Raw genomic sequence first — 22,816 nt, forward strand, 5'->3', positions numbered from 1 at the left:
GGCATCCATTGATAGTATCGTATTTTACTTTTATGGAGTCCGTACGCTTTCAAATGTTTCGTGAGATGTAGCAATCAAATATCGTCTTTGTGGTCATAGTAAGAGAGGTGAAAATAATAAGATGTACATGAGCTTAGAATGAAACATAATAGAGGGTATGTTATAAGTAGGATATGTACATTGTACATACATAATATACGAGTATTTTATTTCTAATAAGAATATAAGCTTGGAGTTTCTCTACGTGATCCAATCAGAAACTAGGAACGTAGGGAACCATAGCTCAGCGGGTTGCGAAGCTGAAGTGGCAATGGCCAGGTCACATAGTTCGAAAAACCTAAGCAATTAAGTATCACTTGCTTTAACGATGAATTAAAACACCGTGAGGAAATCTGCATCCTAAGAGTTCTCCATAATTACTTAAAACGCACATAGCTCCGAAAAGTGCGTGCCCGGGATCGAACCCCCGACCTCCGATTAGAAGGCTGACGTCCTAACCACTAGGCTACAGCTTCGTTTGTGCGGGATACGTAATTTTATTTTCTACCAGCGGAAAAAAAAGTCATGTACTGAGTACTGGATCAGCAATGGGTTGATGATGATGATGAATTCAAAGAGATCGTGTGGTTAATACCTTTACAAGTTCTCAAGAGTCAGAGTAAACCGATCCCTTCCTGTCAACTGACCTTTCAACCTAATTAGCCAGGTGAGTTCCCCGAAGAGGCTATTACAGTTACAACTTAGGTTCTATACTGAAGTTTTATGTTCCCGGTAAACTTAAAGTAATACGGAGTACGGTAAAGTTCAAAGTATACAGGGTGTAACCAGAACGCTAGCAAAAACTTAGCCTCATTGTTATACTACTTAAACCTAAACACAATCCAATATACCAATAACCATTTGCCTCATTTTGTAGTTTTAGTGATTTACTAATTTTTCAAACTCGCAATGTTTAGCCTGCAAAACTCGGGTCAATGGCACGCCTACGATGCGGCATCGGCACGAGTCCGAGTGGCCTAGTTATGCAACGTTCGTTGACCTCTAGCGTCAGTCAGATGTTTTATTTGCAATACATTGTTTAGCACCATTAAAAAACAAAATAGCGAGCAAACGAGCAGGCGGCTCACCCGATGAAAAGTGATTGCCGCTGCCTATGAATATTTGCAGCACCAGAAAAACCGCCAATGCGTTGCCGGGTTTTCAGGAATTTGTTGATCTGCCCCCATGAATAACCCCATGTTGCCATTTTCAAATGTACACCAGTGGAAACCGCAGTCGGGTTTTTCAAAAACTTTTTAAAGTTCTTGTATCGCTAGAAGTAACTTCGCATACGTAGGCACCCTATCCATAATTTTGAAAAAAAAAATGTAAAACTTTTATTTCTTGTATCGCCAGTAGTACCTTCGCCAGCCTATCCATAATGTGGGCAGTGCTTGTACGCCTCTATGACGTGCACACGACGGGTTGTATGGTTATTTGCGAACAGGGTGAAATATTGCTAGTTTGAAAACGATTAATTGCTATTGAACCTACCATTAGCTCGACCAGAGGCTATAAATCTTCAATGGGCAACCCTATATTTCAAGTGTTGGTAATATGCGTGTACCCTTTGTAACCCGAGAGCACTTGGAAAGTTTTGAGGAGGCGTTTGATTTGAGCTGAAAGATGTCCTTTATGTTAACTGTATGCACAGACCCAATGGCGTAGCTACCTAGGGGCTAGGCGGGGCAGTGCCCCGGGGCCCTCAAGCTCAGGGGGCCCTTGAATCCTCACCAGAAACTCTCGATCAAACTGAACTTTTGAAAATTCCTCCCATTTTCAAAATAAATATAACAGGTTGCAACCCGTCTTTAGTCATGGCAACTCAGTTGAAAGAATTTCGAAAGTTATACCTAGGGGATTCCCCTAAATTCTTCCTGTGGGTTGGTAGTGTTGTCAATTTGACGGATTCTGTGCCAATACCTACCGAGTATTAATTGTAATTTATGCTGTTATTGTTTAATATTTTAATTACCTGCCCTGCAGTGCACGAAAAAGGGCTGATTATAAAGTAGCTTAGCATTTTTAAAGTATTTGTATATTTAATATTTTTACTTCACAAAACCTAACCAGTTTAGTGGGGGCCCCACTGATTTGATTTGCCCCAGGGCCCTTGGTTACCTAGCTACGCCACTGCACAGACCACCACCTATAGACGCCTAATAGCCGGACACCCGCAATCGCCAAGCTTAGGCCGTTGCTTAGCATTGTACGGGAGCGGTGTGCGGGCTCGACTGTACCAAAGGGAGATCTCCCACCGAGCGGTTGCTTGTGCTCGGTAGCGACACAGCTGGGTCGACGACGGTTGTGTCTTGAAACTTCTATCTCCATCTCCAGATTGCAGAAAACACTGTTAGTGCGAGTACTGTCGGCGGTACATTTGTTCGGGACAACAAGAAATAACACCTTTTTTTAATTTTTATGGCAGCCATTTTGCACTTTTTATTATTTGTTGTTATAGCGGCAATAGAAGTATACATTATATAAAACTAGCTGATGCCCAAGACTTCGTCCGCGTGGAATTAGGTTTATGAAAATCCCGTGGGAACTTTTTGTTCCAAACCTTTTTGAGAAAATGATACTCTCCAGGTCTTTATCCATGCAAAAAATCACGTCAATCCGTTGCACCGTTGCGACGTGATTGAAGGACAAACCAACAAACAACACACTTTCGCATTTATAATAAGGGTACTGATTCAACTCTCTGCCTATTAGGTACGGTTCACGAAATACAGCCCGCTGACAGACAGACGGACGGACGGACAAAAGAGACTTAGTAATAGGGTCCCGTTGACACCCTTCGGGTACGGAACCAAAAAAGCTTCAGTTTGCTTCTTTGACATCCGACAAGAGTAATTCCATTACCGAAAACCCGTTAAACGGTTTGTTTGTTCTTTAACTAGATTAAAAAAATAACTTTTGTACCAAAAAAAGTTCGTAACAGCTAAATTGCATAATCTCCATTTTCACGGAACACCGAGCGAGTTTAATTTTTTGGTAAAAATCTGCAACTAACCAAAAAAGGCAATCAATCGGTATTTATTGTGTGTCAAATAATATAAACAACATGTCAAACGCTTCCCGAAGTATCCTATTCACATTCAGACAGAAAAAAAAACCGGCCAATTGCGAGTCAGACTCGCGCACCGAGAGTTCCGTATTACAGCTATATTTTTTCGATATTTTGCACGATAATTCAAAAAATATGATGCATAAAAATAAATAAAAATCTGTTTTAGAATGAACAGATAAATCCCTTGTATATGATATCCCACTATACATAATATGGTATAGTAATCTTACCTTGAAAGTTGTAAATACTAATTATTAGTTCATGAACACATAATATTTTTGTGATTTAACCGCAAATTCACGGTTTTCAAATTTTTACCTTATTTCGGCTATAATACCTACCTACCTGCCAAATTTATTTAATGATTCTAGGTCAACGGGAAGTACCCTATAAGTTTTCTTGACAGCTGATACGAAGGATAGACGGTCAGACAGATAACAAAGTGAAAGAGTACGGAACCCTAAAAATGTAGTTCACAAGCGTTCATACAATTTAGTATTTGGTAATATTGTAGCTCAACGGGTGGCGAAGCTGAAGTGGCAATGGGCATCGCACATAGTTCGGGAAACCGATAGACGTTGGGGTCTTAAGGTGCTAGAATGGCGACCTCGCACCGGAAGGCACTGCGTTGAAAGACGAATGACAAGGAGCCGCTGGATGGTGGCGCAAGACGTGTGAAAGTCCCTACAAGAGACCTATGTCCAGCAGTGGACATCTATTGGTTGATAATGATGATGAATATTGTTGCTAAACCGGTCCGTGAACAAAGCTCCGAATCGGTGATATTCTCAGTTTTGGTAACATACAATCGACTGAAATTGATTGGAATGAATCGAGAATTGAAGGAACCAAAAGCTTAATTTTCTATAATCCGCTGAAAAAGATAAATCTGTATGGTGCAACATGAAGCATGCGATATGTATTGCCCCCCTCCCACTGCTAAACATGTAGGAAAAACCAGCCACCAAGCAAGCACCACCATACAGCCTAAATATTGGATTATTTCTAGGATTGGGAACGGATGCAGTGCGAAAAGGGTATAATAAATTCTTGATAATAAGCTCAGCTGATTGCTAGTTCCATGATAAATACAAAATAGCAAAAGAAAACTGTAATAAATTCAAATATCGTCTAACAAAGTGATCCTGCAGAGATCCATTTTTAGCTTTTTAGTACGGAACCATAAAATATACTAGCGCCAGCCAGACGAACAATAAACAAAATTCATTACAGTATGAGGGTAGAAATAAAAAAAATGCCATAAATAAACAGCGGAACAGCAAACGGGCTATAAACTGGGCGGAAATATATTTTGGACTGCTTTTTTAATAGCTCACGTTGCGGGAAAACTAAAGTGTCGATAACACAGACAGACTTCCAGAGTTCTGGGGGGCTAGCACGGGAGTAAGTTACGATCGCCATAATTTTGATTTTCTACCTGTATGTACCTAGATGTACACAGAAATCTGGACTTTACAAGCCTCAATAGCTCAACTGGTATAGGAGTGGACTGAAAACCGAAAGGTCGACGGTTCAAACCCCGCCCGTTCCACTATTGTCGTACCTACTCCTAGCACAAGCCTGACGCTTAATTGGAGAGGAAAGGGGAATATTAGTCATTTAACATGGCTAATATTCTTAAAAAAAAAAATCTGGACCGATTTGCGTAATTTTTATTTTAATCGATAGAGAAAATTTGCGACATTATTCCATAAAAAAAAATTGATTCTCCTAAACTGAACTCCTTAAATTGGAACTCCTTAATCCTGATGCTGTACAGGACCTGACCACCAAAACTGATGGCATTTGGAAACTGTTGGTTATAAATTGATATTGGAGGTACCTACCAAGTACCAAGTAAAGACTTTTTCAACTCAAGCATCCAACTCCTCAGCCCTGACCTGATGCTGTAAGGAATTGCATTCCTAAATCGTAGTGATCCTACGGGGTTTTTAAAGAATCATGCGTTTAAATGTTTTTGCGAAATTTGGTACTGAGATATCTTGCATCCCGCGGACGGGCTTCTACGGATAGGCTACTTTTTGTCCTGGAAAACCAAAAGTTCCCACGGGATTTTTAAAACCCTAAATGCACGCGGGCATTAGCTAGTTTATAATAATAAATAGTTTATAATAATTTGACAACCTCCCTGGCGCAGTGGTAAGCGCTGTGGTCTTATTAGAGGGAGGTCCCGGGTTCGATTCCTGGCAGGGATTTGGAATTTTATAATTTCTAAATTTCTGGTCTGGTCTGGTGGGAGGCCTCGGCCGTGGCTAGTTACCACCCTACCGGCAAAGCCGTGCCACCAAGCGATTTAGCGTTCCGGTACGATGCCGTGTAGAAACCAAAGGGGTATGGGTTTAATAAAAACTGCACTACCCCTTCCAGGTTAGCCCGCTATCATCTTAGACTGTATCATCACTTACCACCAGGTGAGATTGCAGTCAAGGGCTAACTTGTATCTGAATAAAAAAAAAGATTATCTGCGCATAGTGTGATGGGGATCACAGGGAAAAATCATCAGGGACGACGAAGTTTAAATAATCGTGGCGTTGTACCATCTTATCTTTTAGAGTGTAGAGTGCCAGAGACGTCACAATACGTACTAACCCTTACAGTAGAAGGTTGCAGGGGGTGGTATGACCTATTAAAACCAGGCCATACCTACCACCCTCAATGCCAGTTATACCTACCTAGGTACTAATTTAACTATTTTAAAACAGCAATTAAACTGTCTATACATAATCGTTAGAAACAAGGTTAACGGTAAACATGTTACACAATTAATAATAAGAAAACAAATGATCTGTGGGGCATTTCCGTTAACGTTGTGAAATCATTAATTGATATTGTTGCACCCGAGTTAGCATTAATATTCAATAATTGTGTTGACTGTGGTGAGTTTCTAGACTTAATGAAACATAGTAAAATAATTCCATTATTTAAATCAGGTAGTACTAGTGACCCCACTAACTTCAGACCGATATCTGTACTACCCACTTTTAGTAAAATCTTTGAAAAAATAATTTTAACTCAACTGCTTAATTTTTTCAACATTAATGATTTATTTCACACCAAACAGTTTGGTTTTACACGGGGTCGCTCAACAACCGATGCTGGTGTTGAGTTAATACTAAATATATTTGAAGCCTGGGAGGAATCACGTGATGCGCTTGGCGTTTTATGTGATTTATCCAAGGCTTTCGACTGCGTTGATCATGAAACATTGGTCGCGAAATTGCACCATTATGGAATTAGGGGTGCAGCATTGGAATTGATGAGTTCTTACCTAAATGATAGAATACAAAGGGTAGACGTGAATGGAAAGCGATCTCCCGGATCCGTTGTAAAAATGGGGGTGCCACAAGGTTCCATCTTAGGACCTTTTCTGTTCCTTATTTACATCAATGACCTTCCTTACCTCGCTAAGGACAATTACGGGATAGTCTTGTTTGCTGATGATACATCACTTTTATTTAAAATCAATCGATACTTAACAACTTTTGATGAAGTAAACAATTCTCTCACCAAGTTAGTACAGTGGTTCGAAGCTAATAACCTGCTTCTCAACGGGAAAAAGACAAAGTGTATTAAATTCACTTTACCAAATGTTAAGCAGGTGAAAACCACTGTGCAACTTAATAATGAGGAATTAGATTTAGTGGATACCGCTATTTTTCTTGGAATAACGTTAGATGCAAAACTTCAATGGGGCTCTCATATAAATAACTTATCGAACAGACTTAGTTCTGCCGCATATGCGGTAAAAAAGATTCGCCAGTTGACAGACATAGAAACTGCGAGACTAGTATATTTTAGTTACTTTCACAGCATTATGTCATATGGTATATTATTATGGGGTAATGCTGCTGATATTAATTCTATTTTTGTGCTGCAGAAAAGGGCTGTTCGAGCCATATACAGTATGGGGCCACGAGAGTCGCTGAGAACTAAATTTAGGGAAGTTAAAATTATGACAGTGCATAATCAATATATTTTTGAAAATTTACTGTACGTACATAAAAACATAAATAAATTTAAAAAAAAAAGTGACTGTCATAATATAAATACTAGAAATAAAAATAAACTTGTAATTCCCGCCTCTAGGCTCAGTAAAGTTAGCAATTCATTTGCTCGTAATTCCATACGTTTCTATAATAAGCTTCCAGAAGACATATTGGAGATGTCTCTCAACAAGTTCAAAGTTTTCATAAAACGTAAACTAATTGAAAAATCCTATTACAATGTAAAGGATTATTTAAATGATAAGCAAGCTTGGGAATGAGTTGCTTAACGACTTTGTGATAGTTCTAATAAGTTTCAATAAATTTGTAAAGTGGTGATAATAAAAAGAATACCCGGCTGAGTTTGTTGTGGGCTCTTCTCAGACCTGGGCGCGTTTGGAACCCTCGTAGCTTTAGTTTTAAGTTTGCGTTATAATTATCACCACTATATTATCTTACAAATCTAACACTATACCAGACAATCAATAAGAGTAATTTATTACCTATTTTGAATAAATCATTTGACTTTGACTTTGACTTTGACATGTTATTGTCTAATTATCCTAAACGGTTTATTTAAACGGTTAGAGACTTGTTTGTCTAACCTAGCCTAGATTTTGTAGACCTAGAGTTAATGAAAGGGTTATTTAAGGTATTTTACTGTGATTTATTTAAAAGGTAATAGAAATGTAGGCCCTTATTATCAGTACCTTTATTTGAGTGCCCTTATTATAATTTCAGTACCCTTATTATAAATGCGAAAGTGTGTTTGTTTGTTGGTTTATTGGTTTGTTTTATTGTGTACTGATGTAGAGAGCAGTAAGATTATACTAGCTCATTCGCCCCGGCTTCGCACGGATGGGCATGGATATACCTTTTTATTATAGTTATTATTTCGTGTTTTACATAATAAATCTTCATCGTGAAATTTCCTAATGATGGCGTAACCCGCATTGTAATTCTCCAGGAAGTTTAGAATTTAAGCGATTATACAGACAATGGTTGATTGCGACTTTGTCTTATCCGATTTGGAGATAATAGCGCCTTACATTATTAATTTATGATAAGAAACGATAAAAGAGAAGAGAGATAACTGATAAGAGGGGCAAAATAAATTAAGGTAATGAAATAACTAAGACTTAATTAATTTTTTAATTTATTAAATTTAGGTACACCCTTGCGATGCCTTTTCCACAGCCGCGAGAACTCTTTTTGAATTTATTTTAAGGATAATAGAAACGTAAGAATATTATGTACTAAGTTAAAAAATAGAGAGAAGTGTAATTAGGTTATTATGGATCTGACATAGTCACATAGTGATTAAAAGATCCCAAAAAATTAAGATGAAAAAAAAAACACGTATCCTATGGAGTTTTTGATACGTGCTTATCCTTCTTGCAGTTCTTGCATCTACGTTGGTTATTAGTAGTGTAACGCTAGACGTATTTTATAAATATGCTTCCACCCTAATCCTCTAACTCCAGTATATAAACAGCTTCCCCTGAATAAGCTCTTATTTCCTTAGGGTTGTAACTTGTTTCTCTGAATAATTAAGTTGAAAATTGATTTTCTTTGTTCGCAGGTGAAATACGCGCCGAAAGTGAAGATACGGATTAAATCCGGGCGAAGGATACCCGAAGGACAAGACGTCGTTATAAGTGAGACTTGATTTTTGATTAATTTAAAATTAGATTGTATGGATTTTGAGATAAAGCACTGTATGAAATTCTATATAATTGGGTATTGAAACACTCGTGTATTTAGGTACTATATGTCCCGCAAATTGCTATTGCGCTGGAACCATGTCTCATTAACATCGAAATTACATCATTTTGACGTCAGCCGAAATAAAAATATACCATCAGCTCGAAACCTCTGTCTAGTGCTGACGTCACTAAAATGGCGGCCACGCGCATTAGCAATTTGCGGGACTTATATTAAAAATTTTGCCTGCGGCTTCGTTTTTAAAGTCACACTATCTAAAAACAGGATGCATTTAGAACGGTGTTAGAAAGGAAGACAGCAGACAGTACTGATGATTACTGATATTATGATACCACAAACAAAAATGTGAAAAAAAATAGTAAAAGTTTACGATATATTGCAAATACAACATCTGACTGACGCTAGAGGTTAACGAACGTTGCGTAAGTACGCCACTCAGAGTCAATCCGCGACGTAGGCGGGGCATTGACCCGAGTTTTGCACGCTATACATTGCGTGTTTGAAAAATACTAAATCACTAAAACTACAAAATGAGGCAAATGGTTATTGGTATTGGATTGTGTTTAGGTAGTATAACAATAACGCTAAGTTTTTGCTAGCGTTCTGGTTTCACCCTGTATATTTTTCTGAGATAAAAGTAGGTATGCCCTTCTCTGGCAGCCGAAATATAAAGCTCTTGGGGTAAAAGGCAGTGTTTAAACGTTGTGCCCGTTGAAATCGGTTGAGAAGAAAAAAAACCGGTCAAGTGCGAATCGGACTCGCGCACTGAGGGTTCAATCAAAACTATTATATATAAAAATAAATAAAAATCTGTTTTAGAATGTACAGGGGAAAGCCCTTTCATATGATACCCCACTTGATATAGCAATCTTACTTTGAATGTCGAAAATAGCAATATCTGTTCGAAACACATTTTAATTTTTTTCTTGTGATGTGACAAAATGCACGGTTTCAGATTTTTCCCCTAATGTCTGATAAAAGCCCTACCTACATGGTTCTAGGTCAACGGGAAGTACCCTGTTGGTTTCTTGACAGACCGTCAGACAGACAGACAAACAAGGGTTCCGTTTTTCCTTTTGAGGTACGGAACTCTAAAAAAGTACAAACAAACTATAATTATACACTTTCGAATTCATACTCATAATATTATTAAAGTACGGAAGTATGGATTAATTTGAATATGAATTGAATTTTTTTAGTTTAAGTACTCACGGTATTTTTTTATTCCACAGGCTGTACGGCTGATGCAAATCCGGGCAATCTGACTTTCAGATGGGTTATGAACGAGTCAATTATTGGGAATAGTTCGGAACTGGTGAGTTATTGAAATATTTTTAAGTGAAACTTCTTCACCGGCGCGGTTAGGAGACAGAAAAATTGGTATATCTTTATATTATATAAAAAACCGGCCAAGTGCGAGTCAGGCTCGCGCAATGAGGGTTCCGTACTACAGTCATATTTTTTCGACGTTTTGCACGATAATTCAAAAACTATGATGCATAAAAATAAATAAAAATCTGTTTTAGAATCTACAGATGAATACCTTTCATATGATACCCCACTTGATATAGTTATCTCACTTCGAAAGTTGAAAATACTAATTATTAGTTCATGACCACAATTTAATTTTTTTGTTTTCAGATTTTTCCCCAAATGTCAGCTATAAGATTTACCTACCTGCCAAATTTCATGATTCTAGGTCAACGGGAAGTACCCTGTAGGTTTCTTGACGGACAGACAGACAGACAGACAACAAAGTGATCCAATAAGGAATACGGAACCCTAAAAATAAAAATGAATCGCTGAATGTGTTGCTGATCGCAAATCTCGAGAACAGCTGAACCGATTTCGCTAATTCCTTTTTCATAATATTCCTTGAAGTACGGGGATGGTTCTTACGGAGAGAAAAATTTTAAAAAAATCCTGATATCGACTGTTAGGCGGTACGAAGTTCGCCGGGGCAGCTAGTTATAAATAATAATATAAATCTTATTATAAATGCGAAAGTGTATTTGTTAATTGCGTTGTCCTTCAATCACGTCGCAACTGAGTAACGGATCGACGTAATTTTTTGCATGGGTGTAGTTTAAGACCTAGAGAGTGACACAGGCTACTTTTATCCCGGAAAATCAAAAAGTTCCCACAGGATTTTTAAAAACCTTAATGCAGGCGTATGAAGTCGCGCGCACCAGCTAGTACAATAATAATTATTATATTAATTAGCATGATGGTAGGTTTTAAAAGAAGTAGCTCTAGTGATACCTTCTAATTGGGTGACCAGGGGTTTGATCCCGGGCACGAACCTCTAACTTTTCGGAGTGAGGTAGGGTACAAATGTGCGTTTTAAGCAAACACTTAAAAATTTCCTTTAATGATGGAGGAAAATATCGTGAGGAAACCTGCATGCCTGAGAGTTCTCCATAATGTTCTCAAAGGTATGTGAAGTCTTTTTAGGGTTCCGTACCTCAAAAGGAAAAACGGAACCCTTATAGGATCACTTTGTTGTCTATCTGTCTTTCTGTCTGTCTGTCAAGAAACGTACAGGGTACTTCCCGTTGACCTAGAATCATGAAATTTGGCAGGTAGGTAGATCTTATAGCTGAAATTTGGGAAATAATCTGAAAACCGTGAATTTAGGGTTAGATCATACAAAAAAATTAAATTGAGGTTATGAACTAATAATTAGTATTTTCAACTTTCGAAGTGAGTGACTATATCAAGTGGGATATCATATGAAAGGTCTTCACCTGTACATTCTAAAACAAATTTTATTTATTTTTATGCATCATAGTTTTTGAATTATCGTGCAAAATATCGAAAAAATACGACTGTAGTACGGAACCCTCATTGCGCGAGCCTGACTCGCACTTGGCCGGTTTTTTTTAAATAGAGATAGCGAGCAAACGAGCAGGCGGGTCACCTGATGTTAAGTGATTACCGCCGCCCATGAACATTTGCAAAGGAACCGCCGATGCGTTTTTAGGAATTTGTTGGTCCGCCCCTTCTGCTAATCCGCACGGACGATGGTCTAACTGTTATTATAGGTATTTAGTGCACCTAGTCCACGCGGACGAAATCACGGCCATAAGCTAGTTCTGAATAAAACCAGTTATCAAGTCCTTCAACTAAATTTTCTTGCAGAACTTGTCAAGATGTTGTTAAGAGATTTTACACTCGAAGAAAAATCCGCCCAGAGAATTTCATTTAGCAATTATACGTTTAATGCCTTGACTTCGCGACTTTGTTTTATTTGGATTTTGGGTGTTATACGAATATTTAAACAGTAATATTTCACCTTTATAATGTGTATTTGTTAACTTGTAATCCATATTATAAAAGCGAATGCGCGTCTGTCTGTCTCCTAGATTTTCACGGCCCATCCGTTAAACAGACTTTGATGAAATTTGGTACAGAATTAGCTTGCATTCCATCAGGGAAAGACATATTAAGATAATGTTGTCTCGGAAAATCACAGTTTCCCCGGGAGTAGAAAATCTAAATTCACTTGTACTTAGTCGTGGGTATTGTATATTTACAAGTATGATAAAACGGCTTTACTCACGTATTTCGTCGACGTTAGCCCGACTAGTTTCGAAGCCATCCGGGGCCGTTTTGTTTTGGGGTCTCAACCGTAACGCGTGCGCGAACTGAGTCCGATGAAGAAGGCCCCCGGATGGGCTCGAAACTAGTCGGGCTATTAAAAGTAGCCTATGTCATTCTCCAAGTCTTTGACTATACCCATGCAAAAAAGATTTGATTATTTGATTTGAAAAAATCACATCAATCTATTGCTCCGTTGCGACGTGATTGAAAAACAAACCAACAAACAAACACACTTTCGCATTTATAATAAGGGTACTAAAGTACTAAATAATTTATTTATAACTCGGACTTTCAAACAAGAAAAATAAACAATTCTTGGAATCCAATGTCTTCCCTTGAGGCTTGTACAATTAGGCAAACATAAAAGAAAGGAAAATGATTTAGGAAAATGATTTCAGAGATCTGTCAGTTAAAAACAAAAAGCTTTTCCCTAATTGAATAAAACAGTTCTCAAATGTACGCTGCCCAACTAAGCCTTCTTACGGGGGACTTGACAACTCGCCGCTATTACGAGATTGAGATTTAAACTCGAAAATTCGCCACGAGAATTTCATTTAACAATTAAAGTTCTTATATTGTAGTTTCCATTTACTTATATATTACTTAGTATGGACAGGGTTATTGAACAAACTAAATGGCACCAACTGAGTGGTGTTTCGCACTAATGCAACTTCAGTGACGTCTGGATTTCAAACGGGTCGTTCATTAGTATCTAAGAGGTGGCGCTGATTTATTTGGTTTCTAAACCGTGAAAAATTTTGTTCGCTTGACTATATTTTGTCATTTATATCGATGGTAGTTTCACAATTCTTCTGTATTATTTTCAAGTTTTTTTATACTTTATATATGAGTATTATATTATACTAGCTTATGCTCGCAACTTGTTAGCGTGGACTACACAAATTTCAAACCCCATATTTCACCCCCTTAGGGGTCGAATTTTCAAAAATCCTTTCTTAACGGATGCCTACGTCATTATAGCTATCTGCATGCCAAATTTCAGCCCGATCCTTCCAGTAGTTTGAGCTGTGCGTTGATAGATCAGTCAGCCAGTCAGTCAGTCAATCAGTCAGTCAGTCACCTTTTCCTTTTATATATTTAGATGTACCTACTTGAGGATTGCGTCAGAATACATTGCGATGCAATACGACACAAACCTTCGAGCATTTCGGCAATGAAAGTGTATAAATTTGTTAGTGATTCTCTCAAATTGATATAGTTTTAAATTTATTTATGTAGTTTGATTTTAATTTGGTTTGTAACGTTGGGGCTGGCATACAGACTATCTGTAAAAGCCCCTTAAAAATATCAGATTGAAAACAAAAATGCTTTTTAAAGATAAAAACAATGGATTTACCCTAATTGAATAAAAATAAAACAATTTCCAAAGGTATTTTCCTGAACTAAACCGTACTACGGAAGTTGTCAAGTTGTCGCTAAAGAGATTTAAACTCGAAAAATTCGCCGCAAAAATTCTATTTAGCAATTTATAAGCACTTTTAATTTCTCAGTTTAACAGTTTTGCGAACTTGTTTTTTAATATTTTATGTACTTTATTCCTCGATTACTCACTTTGCTACTACTTTGTACTATAAATAGTGTATTTTTTTGGAATTTTCAGAAAATAAATAGCCTTAATAAGCCTTAATTCTTAAATACTAACTAAGCTAATGTATTTCTGAATCTTTTTCGAATTCTTCTTCTTTTGCTTACCTTATCCCACGCTACGTGGGGTCGGCACAACGTGTCTTCTTCTTCCACTCACTTCGCCAACGTACCCCACTATCCACCCCTTTTTTTCAAATTCTAATCGTTTGTTTATGTAGCCCAAAAGTTCTTGACTTGGAATTTAATGTTTAACTTTTGTTAAATGATAATCTCTACCCATATTATTATGAATGCGAAAGTGTGTTTGTTAGATGGTTTATTTGTTTGTTTGTTGGGTTGTCCTTCAATCACGTCGCAACGGAGCTACGAATCATTGTGATTTTTTGCATGAGTATAGATAAAAATCTGGAGAGTAATTATGGTATGGCTACTATTTATCCCGGAAAATCAAAAGGACGGGATTTTTGAAAACCTAAATCCACGCGTATGAAGTCGTGGGCATCAGCCAGTATGAGTATAAAAAGGAAAGCTTGACTGACTTACTGACTGATTCATCAACGCCCAGTCCGAACTCGTGAACCTAGAAATCTTGATTTTTTAGAAATCCTCTCGAGAATGAAGCCACGGTTGATCGCTAGTCTATCATCATCATCATGATCAACCTATTTCCGGCCCACTACTGAGCAAAAGCAAAAAATCTCGTATGAATATTTTCAACATCTAAATTTATATAAAAGGAAAAGGTGACTGACTGACTGACTGATCTATCAACGCACAGCTGAAACTAGTGGACGGATCGGGCTGAAATTTGGCATGCAGATAGCTATTATGACGTAGGCATCCGCTAAGAAAATTTAATTTAAAAAAAATATTAATTGTGATCAAATTGGAGACCATTAATCGTGGATATTTTGTTAGTTATATTTTGTTAAGTAGTTATATCTATATTTTTCTTTAAATTTAAATTCCTTTACATATTTAACTATTTTATTTTTACCTACTGTTAATCTGTCAAGTTACTCTGTACGTTATTAAGTCTGCCTGTTATTAAGTTAATCTATACTTTAATCTGTTAGTCTGTAAGTTAGTGCATGTTAGTTTATAAGCAAAGTTTCACCTGTAATTGACGACCATACTGTTTATTGTATGTATTTAAATGTGTGGTCTTTTATGTATGGAAGTTGTCGGTGATAAATAAATAAAATAAAAAAAGGATTTCAAAAATTCAACCCCTAAGGGAGTGAAATAGGGGTTTCAAGTTTGTGTAGTCCACGCGGACGATGTCGCGGGCATAAGCTACTTTTAAATATATGTTTTCTGTTTTAATAACGCATGTTATTTTGTTCCAGAAAATGACGAACATTTCCCGTGCTTACAACGGGGCAGTCCTGAAGTGTATGGTCTTCAACGAGGTCGGCAAGAGCGAGGAGACGGAGATCCTCGAGATTACTTGTGAGCTTTTTTCCTTATGCGTTTTCCAAGAAATTAAATAAAAAAAGAGAAATTTAATTTTCTGTGTCGCGCTTAAAAGGTTCACCTTCATATTTTTATTATTCCGTTAAAACTGCTAATTAAGTTTTTAGGTATCTAACTAAACACAAGACGAATTCAAGCATAATATTTTAATTTTGTAACTAAACCCACAGACTTCTGGCGCTTTTAAAGTAAAATTCAAATACATCTTTTAAATATTCTGTTGGAACTGGCTGTAAACTAAATTGTTTATATTTAAATATATTCTTATTCTTATTCTTTCTAAAATCCTTTGTTTTACGTTCGATGACTTATTAACTTACTTCAAATATATATCTCAAACAGGACGTCCAAGTTTTTCCTTTTACTGATATTTTTCCTATAAAATCAAAATATTCCAACATATTCAAAAGTTACAGATTTAGTCAAAATTTATTTAATTTATTTATCTTACCAAATTTCACTTCCTCATCCACACCTTGCGAGCTATCCTATTTTTTTTTCTTTATTATACAAAAAAAAAAACTATCATACAATTTTCCTATTCTTACAATTTACAACATCTATTTCAATGTTTTATATCTTCTTATTTCTTCTTTTATGCCCTAAATCACTTCAAAATAAAAAACTTTAAACACTTTATTTCATTTTATATATCCATTTACTCGCCAACTTTATATATTCTATGCCACTGACGTTTGTGTAGTATTTAAAAGGCGGTCACTGAAAATCAACGTTGAGGCGTCTGGTACCTCAGATATTTGCTATAGAGGTTTGTGTCTGAGGGGCCCGACGCCAACGTCTCAACACAAGCTGAGTGGCTTACCTGTTCGAGTTGTTGCACTGCTGTACAGGACGATATTGCCTACACCATGTACCACCTATATACCTCAAATAAACATTATTCTTTTCTATTCTATTCTAAACCAGAATAAACGCGTCTGAGATCCTATTTTGCCTTAAAACCGTAACTCCTACATCATCATCTTAATCACTTACAGGCATGCAAAATTCCTCGTGATGTTTTCGTTCATCGTTAAAACCCCACTGGCTTCATTTACCTAACAACCATACCTTCAAAAAACAAATACGGTGAGCGCACCAGTGCATACATAATCCCTCTCCTAATAAATACTTTAGATAACAACATTAGAAATGAACTAACTAGATGTAATTTAAAATATAAGCTAAAATCCTATTAAATTAACAAATTGTAATGATCCACATTTTTGTATGAAATGTAATGTAATAAGTGTTTCTATAAACAATGTAAATTGTTTATAGAAGCACTATTATTATATATTAAGAAGTAGACGGAATGACACACTTTTTAAACCTTCGTGGTTTTTTGCTGTGTCCAAATTGGATTTGTTAAACATTCTTTGTGGTGGTAATTTAAAAAAAATATATAATAGCCAAAATGCAGACAACTTTGAACACACCACTGCGCTTTGAAAATTGATAAAACCAAACCATAAAACAATTCCATTTTTCCATAGATCCCCCATCATTTAGGAGCCTCCCCAAAGACGTAGAAGCGGAAGTGGGCAAACAAGTAACACTGAGCTGTGATGTCGACGGGTTTCCTGCACCGGAAATAAGATGGCTGCATTATGAAGAAGACACTAATCTAGTAAGTATTTAAAGCACTAGATGGATGTCCATGTCTTAAGACGTCCACGTGGATTTAGGTTTTTTGAAGCATTGGTGCAGTTGGACCAATGTATTGTTATGTTTTTTTTTTTAAAAAAAGAACATTAGCCATGTTAAATGACTATTCCCCTTTTTCCTCTCCAACTAAGCGTGAAGCTTGTGCTAGGAGTAGGTACGACAATAGTGCAACGCGCGGGGTTTTAACCGTCGACCTTTCGGTTTTCAGTCCACTCCTTTACCAGTTGAGCTATTGATGCTCTAATATATCTGTTTGTATACCTGTATCAGCAAAAAAATAAAATTTAATTGAATTGAATTGAAAAACTCGTGGGAGATCTTTGAATTTGTGGTACAAAATCTACACTAATATGAACGCAGGCAAAAACGAAGACAGGTGATAGTACTGATGATTACGATATGATACCACAAAAAAAAACGCAAAAAATGCAAAAAGTCCTATATTTTGTTAAAGTTTACGATATATTGCAAATAAAACATATGACTCACGCTAGAGGTCAACGAATGTTGCGAAAGTGGGCCACTCGGAGTCAATGCCGCTTCGTAGGCGGGGCACTGACCCGAGTTTTGCACGCTATACCTACATTGCGGTCCACTCCTTTACCCGTTCAGCTATTGAGGCTTATTAATATTGGATTGTGTTTAAGTAGTTTTTGCTAGCGTTCTGGTTACATCTCGTATGCACTAGATGATGCCCAGTTTCGGCCACGTGGACTAAGGTTTTTTGGAAATCTTCAATATTTTTGTGGGATAAAAATAGATAAGCAATATAATTTATACACAACTTAGTTATAATATCAATATCAGTTAAACAGAGATCAGTGAATAGCCATTAAAAAGCAGGATACAAAAAAAAACTAGAACATTTAAATCGATATCTACGTAGATATCGTAATAAGATCGTTCTGAGCTAATAAGCAACATGCTTGACTAGGTACTAGAAAATTAATGAGTGCCTATTACGTCACGAGTGCCAGTTCAGTTCCGCTCCAATAATGCTGCAATGTGCAAATTGATAACTTCCAGAGAGTCTCCATTCAATATCGGAGATTTATTACCAGCAGACATACGTCATATCGTACCTTGGATTTCAAAAGAGCTTGTATTGGTATTTGACACAACTTTAACCTGCGAACTGGTCCTAACCTTCTTCGTTAATATTATAAAAGGGTTTTTGAAAGTTTGTAGACAGTCATTTCCGAAACTAATCATTCGATTTCAGAAATTGTTTTATCAAAAGACTGGCTGATGCCCGCGACTTCGTCCGCGTGGAATTAGGTTTTTAAAGATCCCGTGGGAACTGTTTGATTTTCCGAGATGAAAAGTAGCCTATGTCACTCTCCATGTCTTTATCTATACCCATGCAAAAAATCACGTCAATCCGTTGCACCGTTGCGACGTGATTGAAAGACAAACCAACAAATCAACAAACCAATAAACCAACAAACAAACACACTTTCACATCTACATATATAAAAGGAGAAAGTGACTGACTGACTGACTGACTGACGGATCTATCAACGCACAGCTCAAACTACTAGACAGATCGGGCTGATAGCTATTATGACGTAGGCATCCGCTAAGAAAGGATTTTTGAAAATTCAACTCCTAAGGGGGTTAAATAGGGGTTTGAAATTTTGTAGTCCACGCGGACGAAGTCGCGGGCATAAGCTAGTTTATAATAAGGGTACTGAAACCAACAAACAAACACACATTCACATTTATAATAAGGGTACTGATCAGAACCAAACCACGTTTGTCTGGAAACCGCTACGAATAAACTTCTCGTAAAACACTACCTTTGTAAATTGTTAGGTACCTACATCAAAAGGGTAAAAATTCATAACTCTATAAACATTATTCACTAGTTAAGATTGCATTATTTAAAAACCTTATCTACAAAACAAATTATAGAAAATAATAGGCTGCCTAAAACTAAACATGACTTTTTAACTACACGATCACTACCTGACATTCACTTAGGAGTGTTATCAAGATTTTCCTGGACACGCCAACGTCATTTTTTTCCACTTATGAGGTACAGTAGGCATTTACCTACTTGAATTATAACATAATAGACTAAGAGCCCGTGTGGGGCAGACCTATATTTATTTTATAAAAGCTGAAAGTTTCTATGCGCATTGATCCCAACACAGATAGAAACGATGAGCGACTATGAAGTGGCTTTGGCAATGACGTGATTTCTAATACTATACCGAAGAAATTAAATAAATTAAATTAGGTAGGTAATACTTTGACGAAATATTTTGTACATCTTTGTTACGAGCCAAAGCCACGATCATCCAAATAGTCTTTATAGTCGCTTATCGTCCCTACCTGTGTTGAAGACAATACGCAGATAATCTTTCAGCTTTTATAAAATAACGAAGGTCTGGCCCTTATAGACTCTCTCTCTATAGTGACAGTATGAACATAGACTTAAGACAAGAGCCTCAATAGCTCTACCGGTATAGGAGTGGACTGAAAACCGAAAGGTCGACGGTTCAAACCCCGCCCGTTGCACTATTGTCGTACCTACTCCTAGCACAAGCTTGACGCTTAATTTGAGAGGAAAGGGGAATATTAGTCATTTAAAAAATGGCTAATATTCTTTAAAAAAAAAAAAAAATCCTTCCTATAAAATTAGAGTGTGTTCAAAATTTTTGTTTTTGTTCATACGTCTAAAAAACCGTTTGTTTCAGCGAGTGGGCCGGACGCCAAACCTGACGCTTACCGTGGACACGCACACTTCAGGGCGGTACCTTTGTAAGGCGAGCGTGGAAGGATACCATGAAATCGAGGCCGAGGCGTCTATATTTATCAAAGGTGAGAAATAGAAACTGAAGCTCTAATGACGTTTTATTTTTAGTCCACTGTAAAGGTGGGTTTATAAATAAACTATGGAATGATGTATAGCGCTTTTTCTGTTTTTAGGGTTCCGTACCTCAAAAGGAAAAACGGAACACTTATAAGATCACTTTGTTGTCTGTCTGTCTGTCTGTCGGTCTGTCAAGAAACCTACAGGGTACTTCCCGTTGACCTAGAATCATGAAAATTGGCAGGTAGGTAGTTCTTATAGCTGGCGTTAGATGAAAATCTGAAAACCGTGAATTTGTGGTTACATTACACAAAAAAAATTAAATTGTGGTCATAAACTAATAATTAGTATTTTCAATATTCGAAGTAAGATAACTATATCAAATGGGGTATCATATGAAAGGTCTTCACTTGTACATTCTAAAACAGATTTTTATTTATTTTTATGCATCATAGTTTTTGAATTATCGTGCAAAATGTCGAAAAAATACGACTGTTGTACGGAACCCTCGTTGTGCGAGCCTGACTCGCACTTGGCCGGTTTTTATAATTGAATCAAATCATGAGTTTTGGAAAGAGAAAGGTTTTAGGTTACAATCTTTTCGCCACTATCACGTAGAATAACAAAATACACCCATGTTCAATTTCTGTCATGGGGAATTGGAGCGAACTAAATGACTTGGATCTTCGTTCCTAAACTTGCCAATCGTACCGTAAAGACCTGGGCAAACACAACGTGTTATTGCAACGTATCTTACGTCATTTTTTTTATTGTGAGATAGGCGTGCGCTTGATGACAATACGGTATTTGTCTATGTCAAAAATAAATTACTTCTCAGTGATTTTTAAATAGATGATCTTCCAAAATACGTAAAATCCACGTCCTTTGTTAGTTTTAAGTGTAATAACCATTTTAATCACCGATTAAATTAAAAAGTGCGTCAAATCATTGTGACATCACATGCCAGTATTTCATAGAAATCCTGGCATGCGTCACACAAAACACTAAGCGCGTGTTTTGACGTTTGATAAAAAGATACTGATTTGACTAGTGACAAATAGCGAATTATGATCATAAGAAACAGAGCAATGATAAGATTTAGGTTGGAGCGCGCTTGCTTAGAAGACGCTTATTCACTCTTGCCTAGAAGGTATTTAAGTTACACTTGCCAGGAAATTCAGATACCGGAAGGGCATTCCAGACCTTAGCGGTTCGTATCAGAAACGTTGAGCATAAACGCTTCGTACTTCGCCAGTTTCTAGAAGATATAAATTATAATACAAGGAACTTTATGAAGCACGCCATTTTGCGAAGTCTTCGAACAGTCCGTGGTTGCCGTGTTTGACGGATCCATTTAAAAACAATATAAGAAAACTCAGAATCACTCAGCGGGCGTTGGTAAGAGCTATGCTCGAAGTAGAATAATAATTATTAGAATGGCTAACACAGCCTTGGCTTTAATGAAACTGTCATATCCCTTCCAAGTCAGCCCGCTTCCATCTTAGATCATCATATACCACCAGGATAGTTTAGATTCATCATTTACCACCAGGTGAGATCGTAGTCAACAGCTTTCTTATATCGGAATAAATAAATAAAACCAACAAGCGGCTCCTCTGGTGCTGCAAATGTTCATGGGCAGCGGTAATCACTTAACATCAGGTGACCCGCCTGCTCGTTTTCTCGCTATATCTATTAAAAAAATAAAATAAAAAATCTTGGAGCCGCGTTAGACATACCGTTGTCGCGCGTTGTATGACCAGGGCTTAATAATATACGGCAAAACTAGGCCACCCTATTTCGGAATTGTAATACACTTATTGAATACAAATATCATTGGTATTTAAGGAAATGGAATCTAGGACAAATTAACCACGTTTCCTTTCCACATTCGTGAAAAAACGTTTTTATTCGAGTATTTCTAAAGAGGCAATATAATTGGGACCATTTCTTTCACATTTCTTTCTTTAAAAAATTCGAAGTAAGACCGACCTCGATTTAATATTTATTCCCAACTACAATATCAATATAACTTTGATATTGTTTATTTAAGACAATAACCACTTTTTACATTTTTTATAATTTTTATTATTGTATCTTTTAAATAATAAAAAGCCTGTACGCCTACTAAAAATGTACATCATATTATTTTGTATATTACTACCATTTTTTTCGAAATTTGGATAACTTCTTGCAAGGGAAAAAATTCAACTCCAATGGGGCAATCCAAAGTGTCTTCAAAGATTTTATTGATTCTCGTCCGAATGGTTTTTTAGGGTTCCGTACCTCAAAAGGAAAAACGGAACCCTTATAGGATCACTTTGTTGTCTGTCTGTCTGTCTGTCAAGAAACCTACAGGGTACTTCCCGTTGACCTAGAAATTTGGCAGGTCTTATAGCTGTGACATTCAGGGAAAAATCGGAAAACCATGAATTTGTGGTTACATCACACAAAAAAAATTAAATTGTGGTCATGAACTAATAATTAGTATTTTCAATTTTCGAAGTAAGATAACTATATCAAGTGGGGTATCAAATTATGAAAGGTCTTCATCTGTGCATTCTAAAACAGATTTATTTTTATTTTTATGCATCATAGTTTTTGATTTACCGTGCAAAATGTCGAAAAAATACGACTGTAGTGCGGAACCCTCGGTGTGCGAGCCTGACTTGCTCTTGGCCGGTTTTTTAGTAGAGGGATCAATGAACTACCTATACGATAGCAAAAGTGCATAGATAGCAGCATCAGCAATGGGACACACTTTGATTAAATAAATATATTATATTAAAAAAATCGACTTTA

General features: G+C 36.8%; 1 protein-coding gene across 2 annotated transcripts in view; it reads left to right on the forward strand.

Moving 5' to 3' along the window:
• The window catches only part of LOC117993821 (irregular chiasm C-roughest protein-like), a 144,284-nt gene that overhangs the window by 96,867 nt on the left and 24,601 nt on the right, over positions 1-22,816 (forward strand). For both annotated transcript variants that reach the window (XM_069507128.1, XM_034981689.2), the window contains 5 exons: positions 8,699-8,774; positions 10,074-10,156; positions 15,402-15,504; positions 17,025-17,158; positions 19,899-20,022. In XM_069507128.1, the coding sequence (XP_069363229.1) occupies positions 8,699-8,774; positions 10,074-10,156; positions 15,402-15,504; positions 17,025-17,158; positions 19,899-20,022 (520 nt within the window). The remainder of the gene's footprint in view (positions 1-8,698; positions 8,775-10,073; positions 10,157-15,401; positions 15,505-17,024; positions 17,159-19,898; positions 20,023-22,816) is intronic.

The sequence above is a fragment of the Maniola hyperantus genome, chromosome 25 (genome assembly GCF_902806685.2).
Source record: "Maniola hyperantus chromosome 25, iAphHyp1.2, whole genome shotgun sequence".
NCBI lineage: Eukaryota > Metazoa > Arthropoda > Insecta > Lepidoptera > Nymphalidae > Maniola > Maniola hyperantus.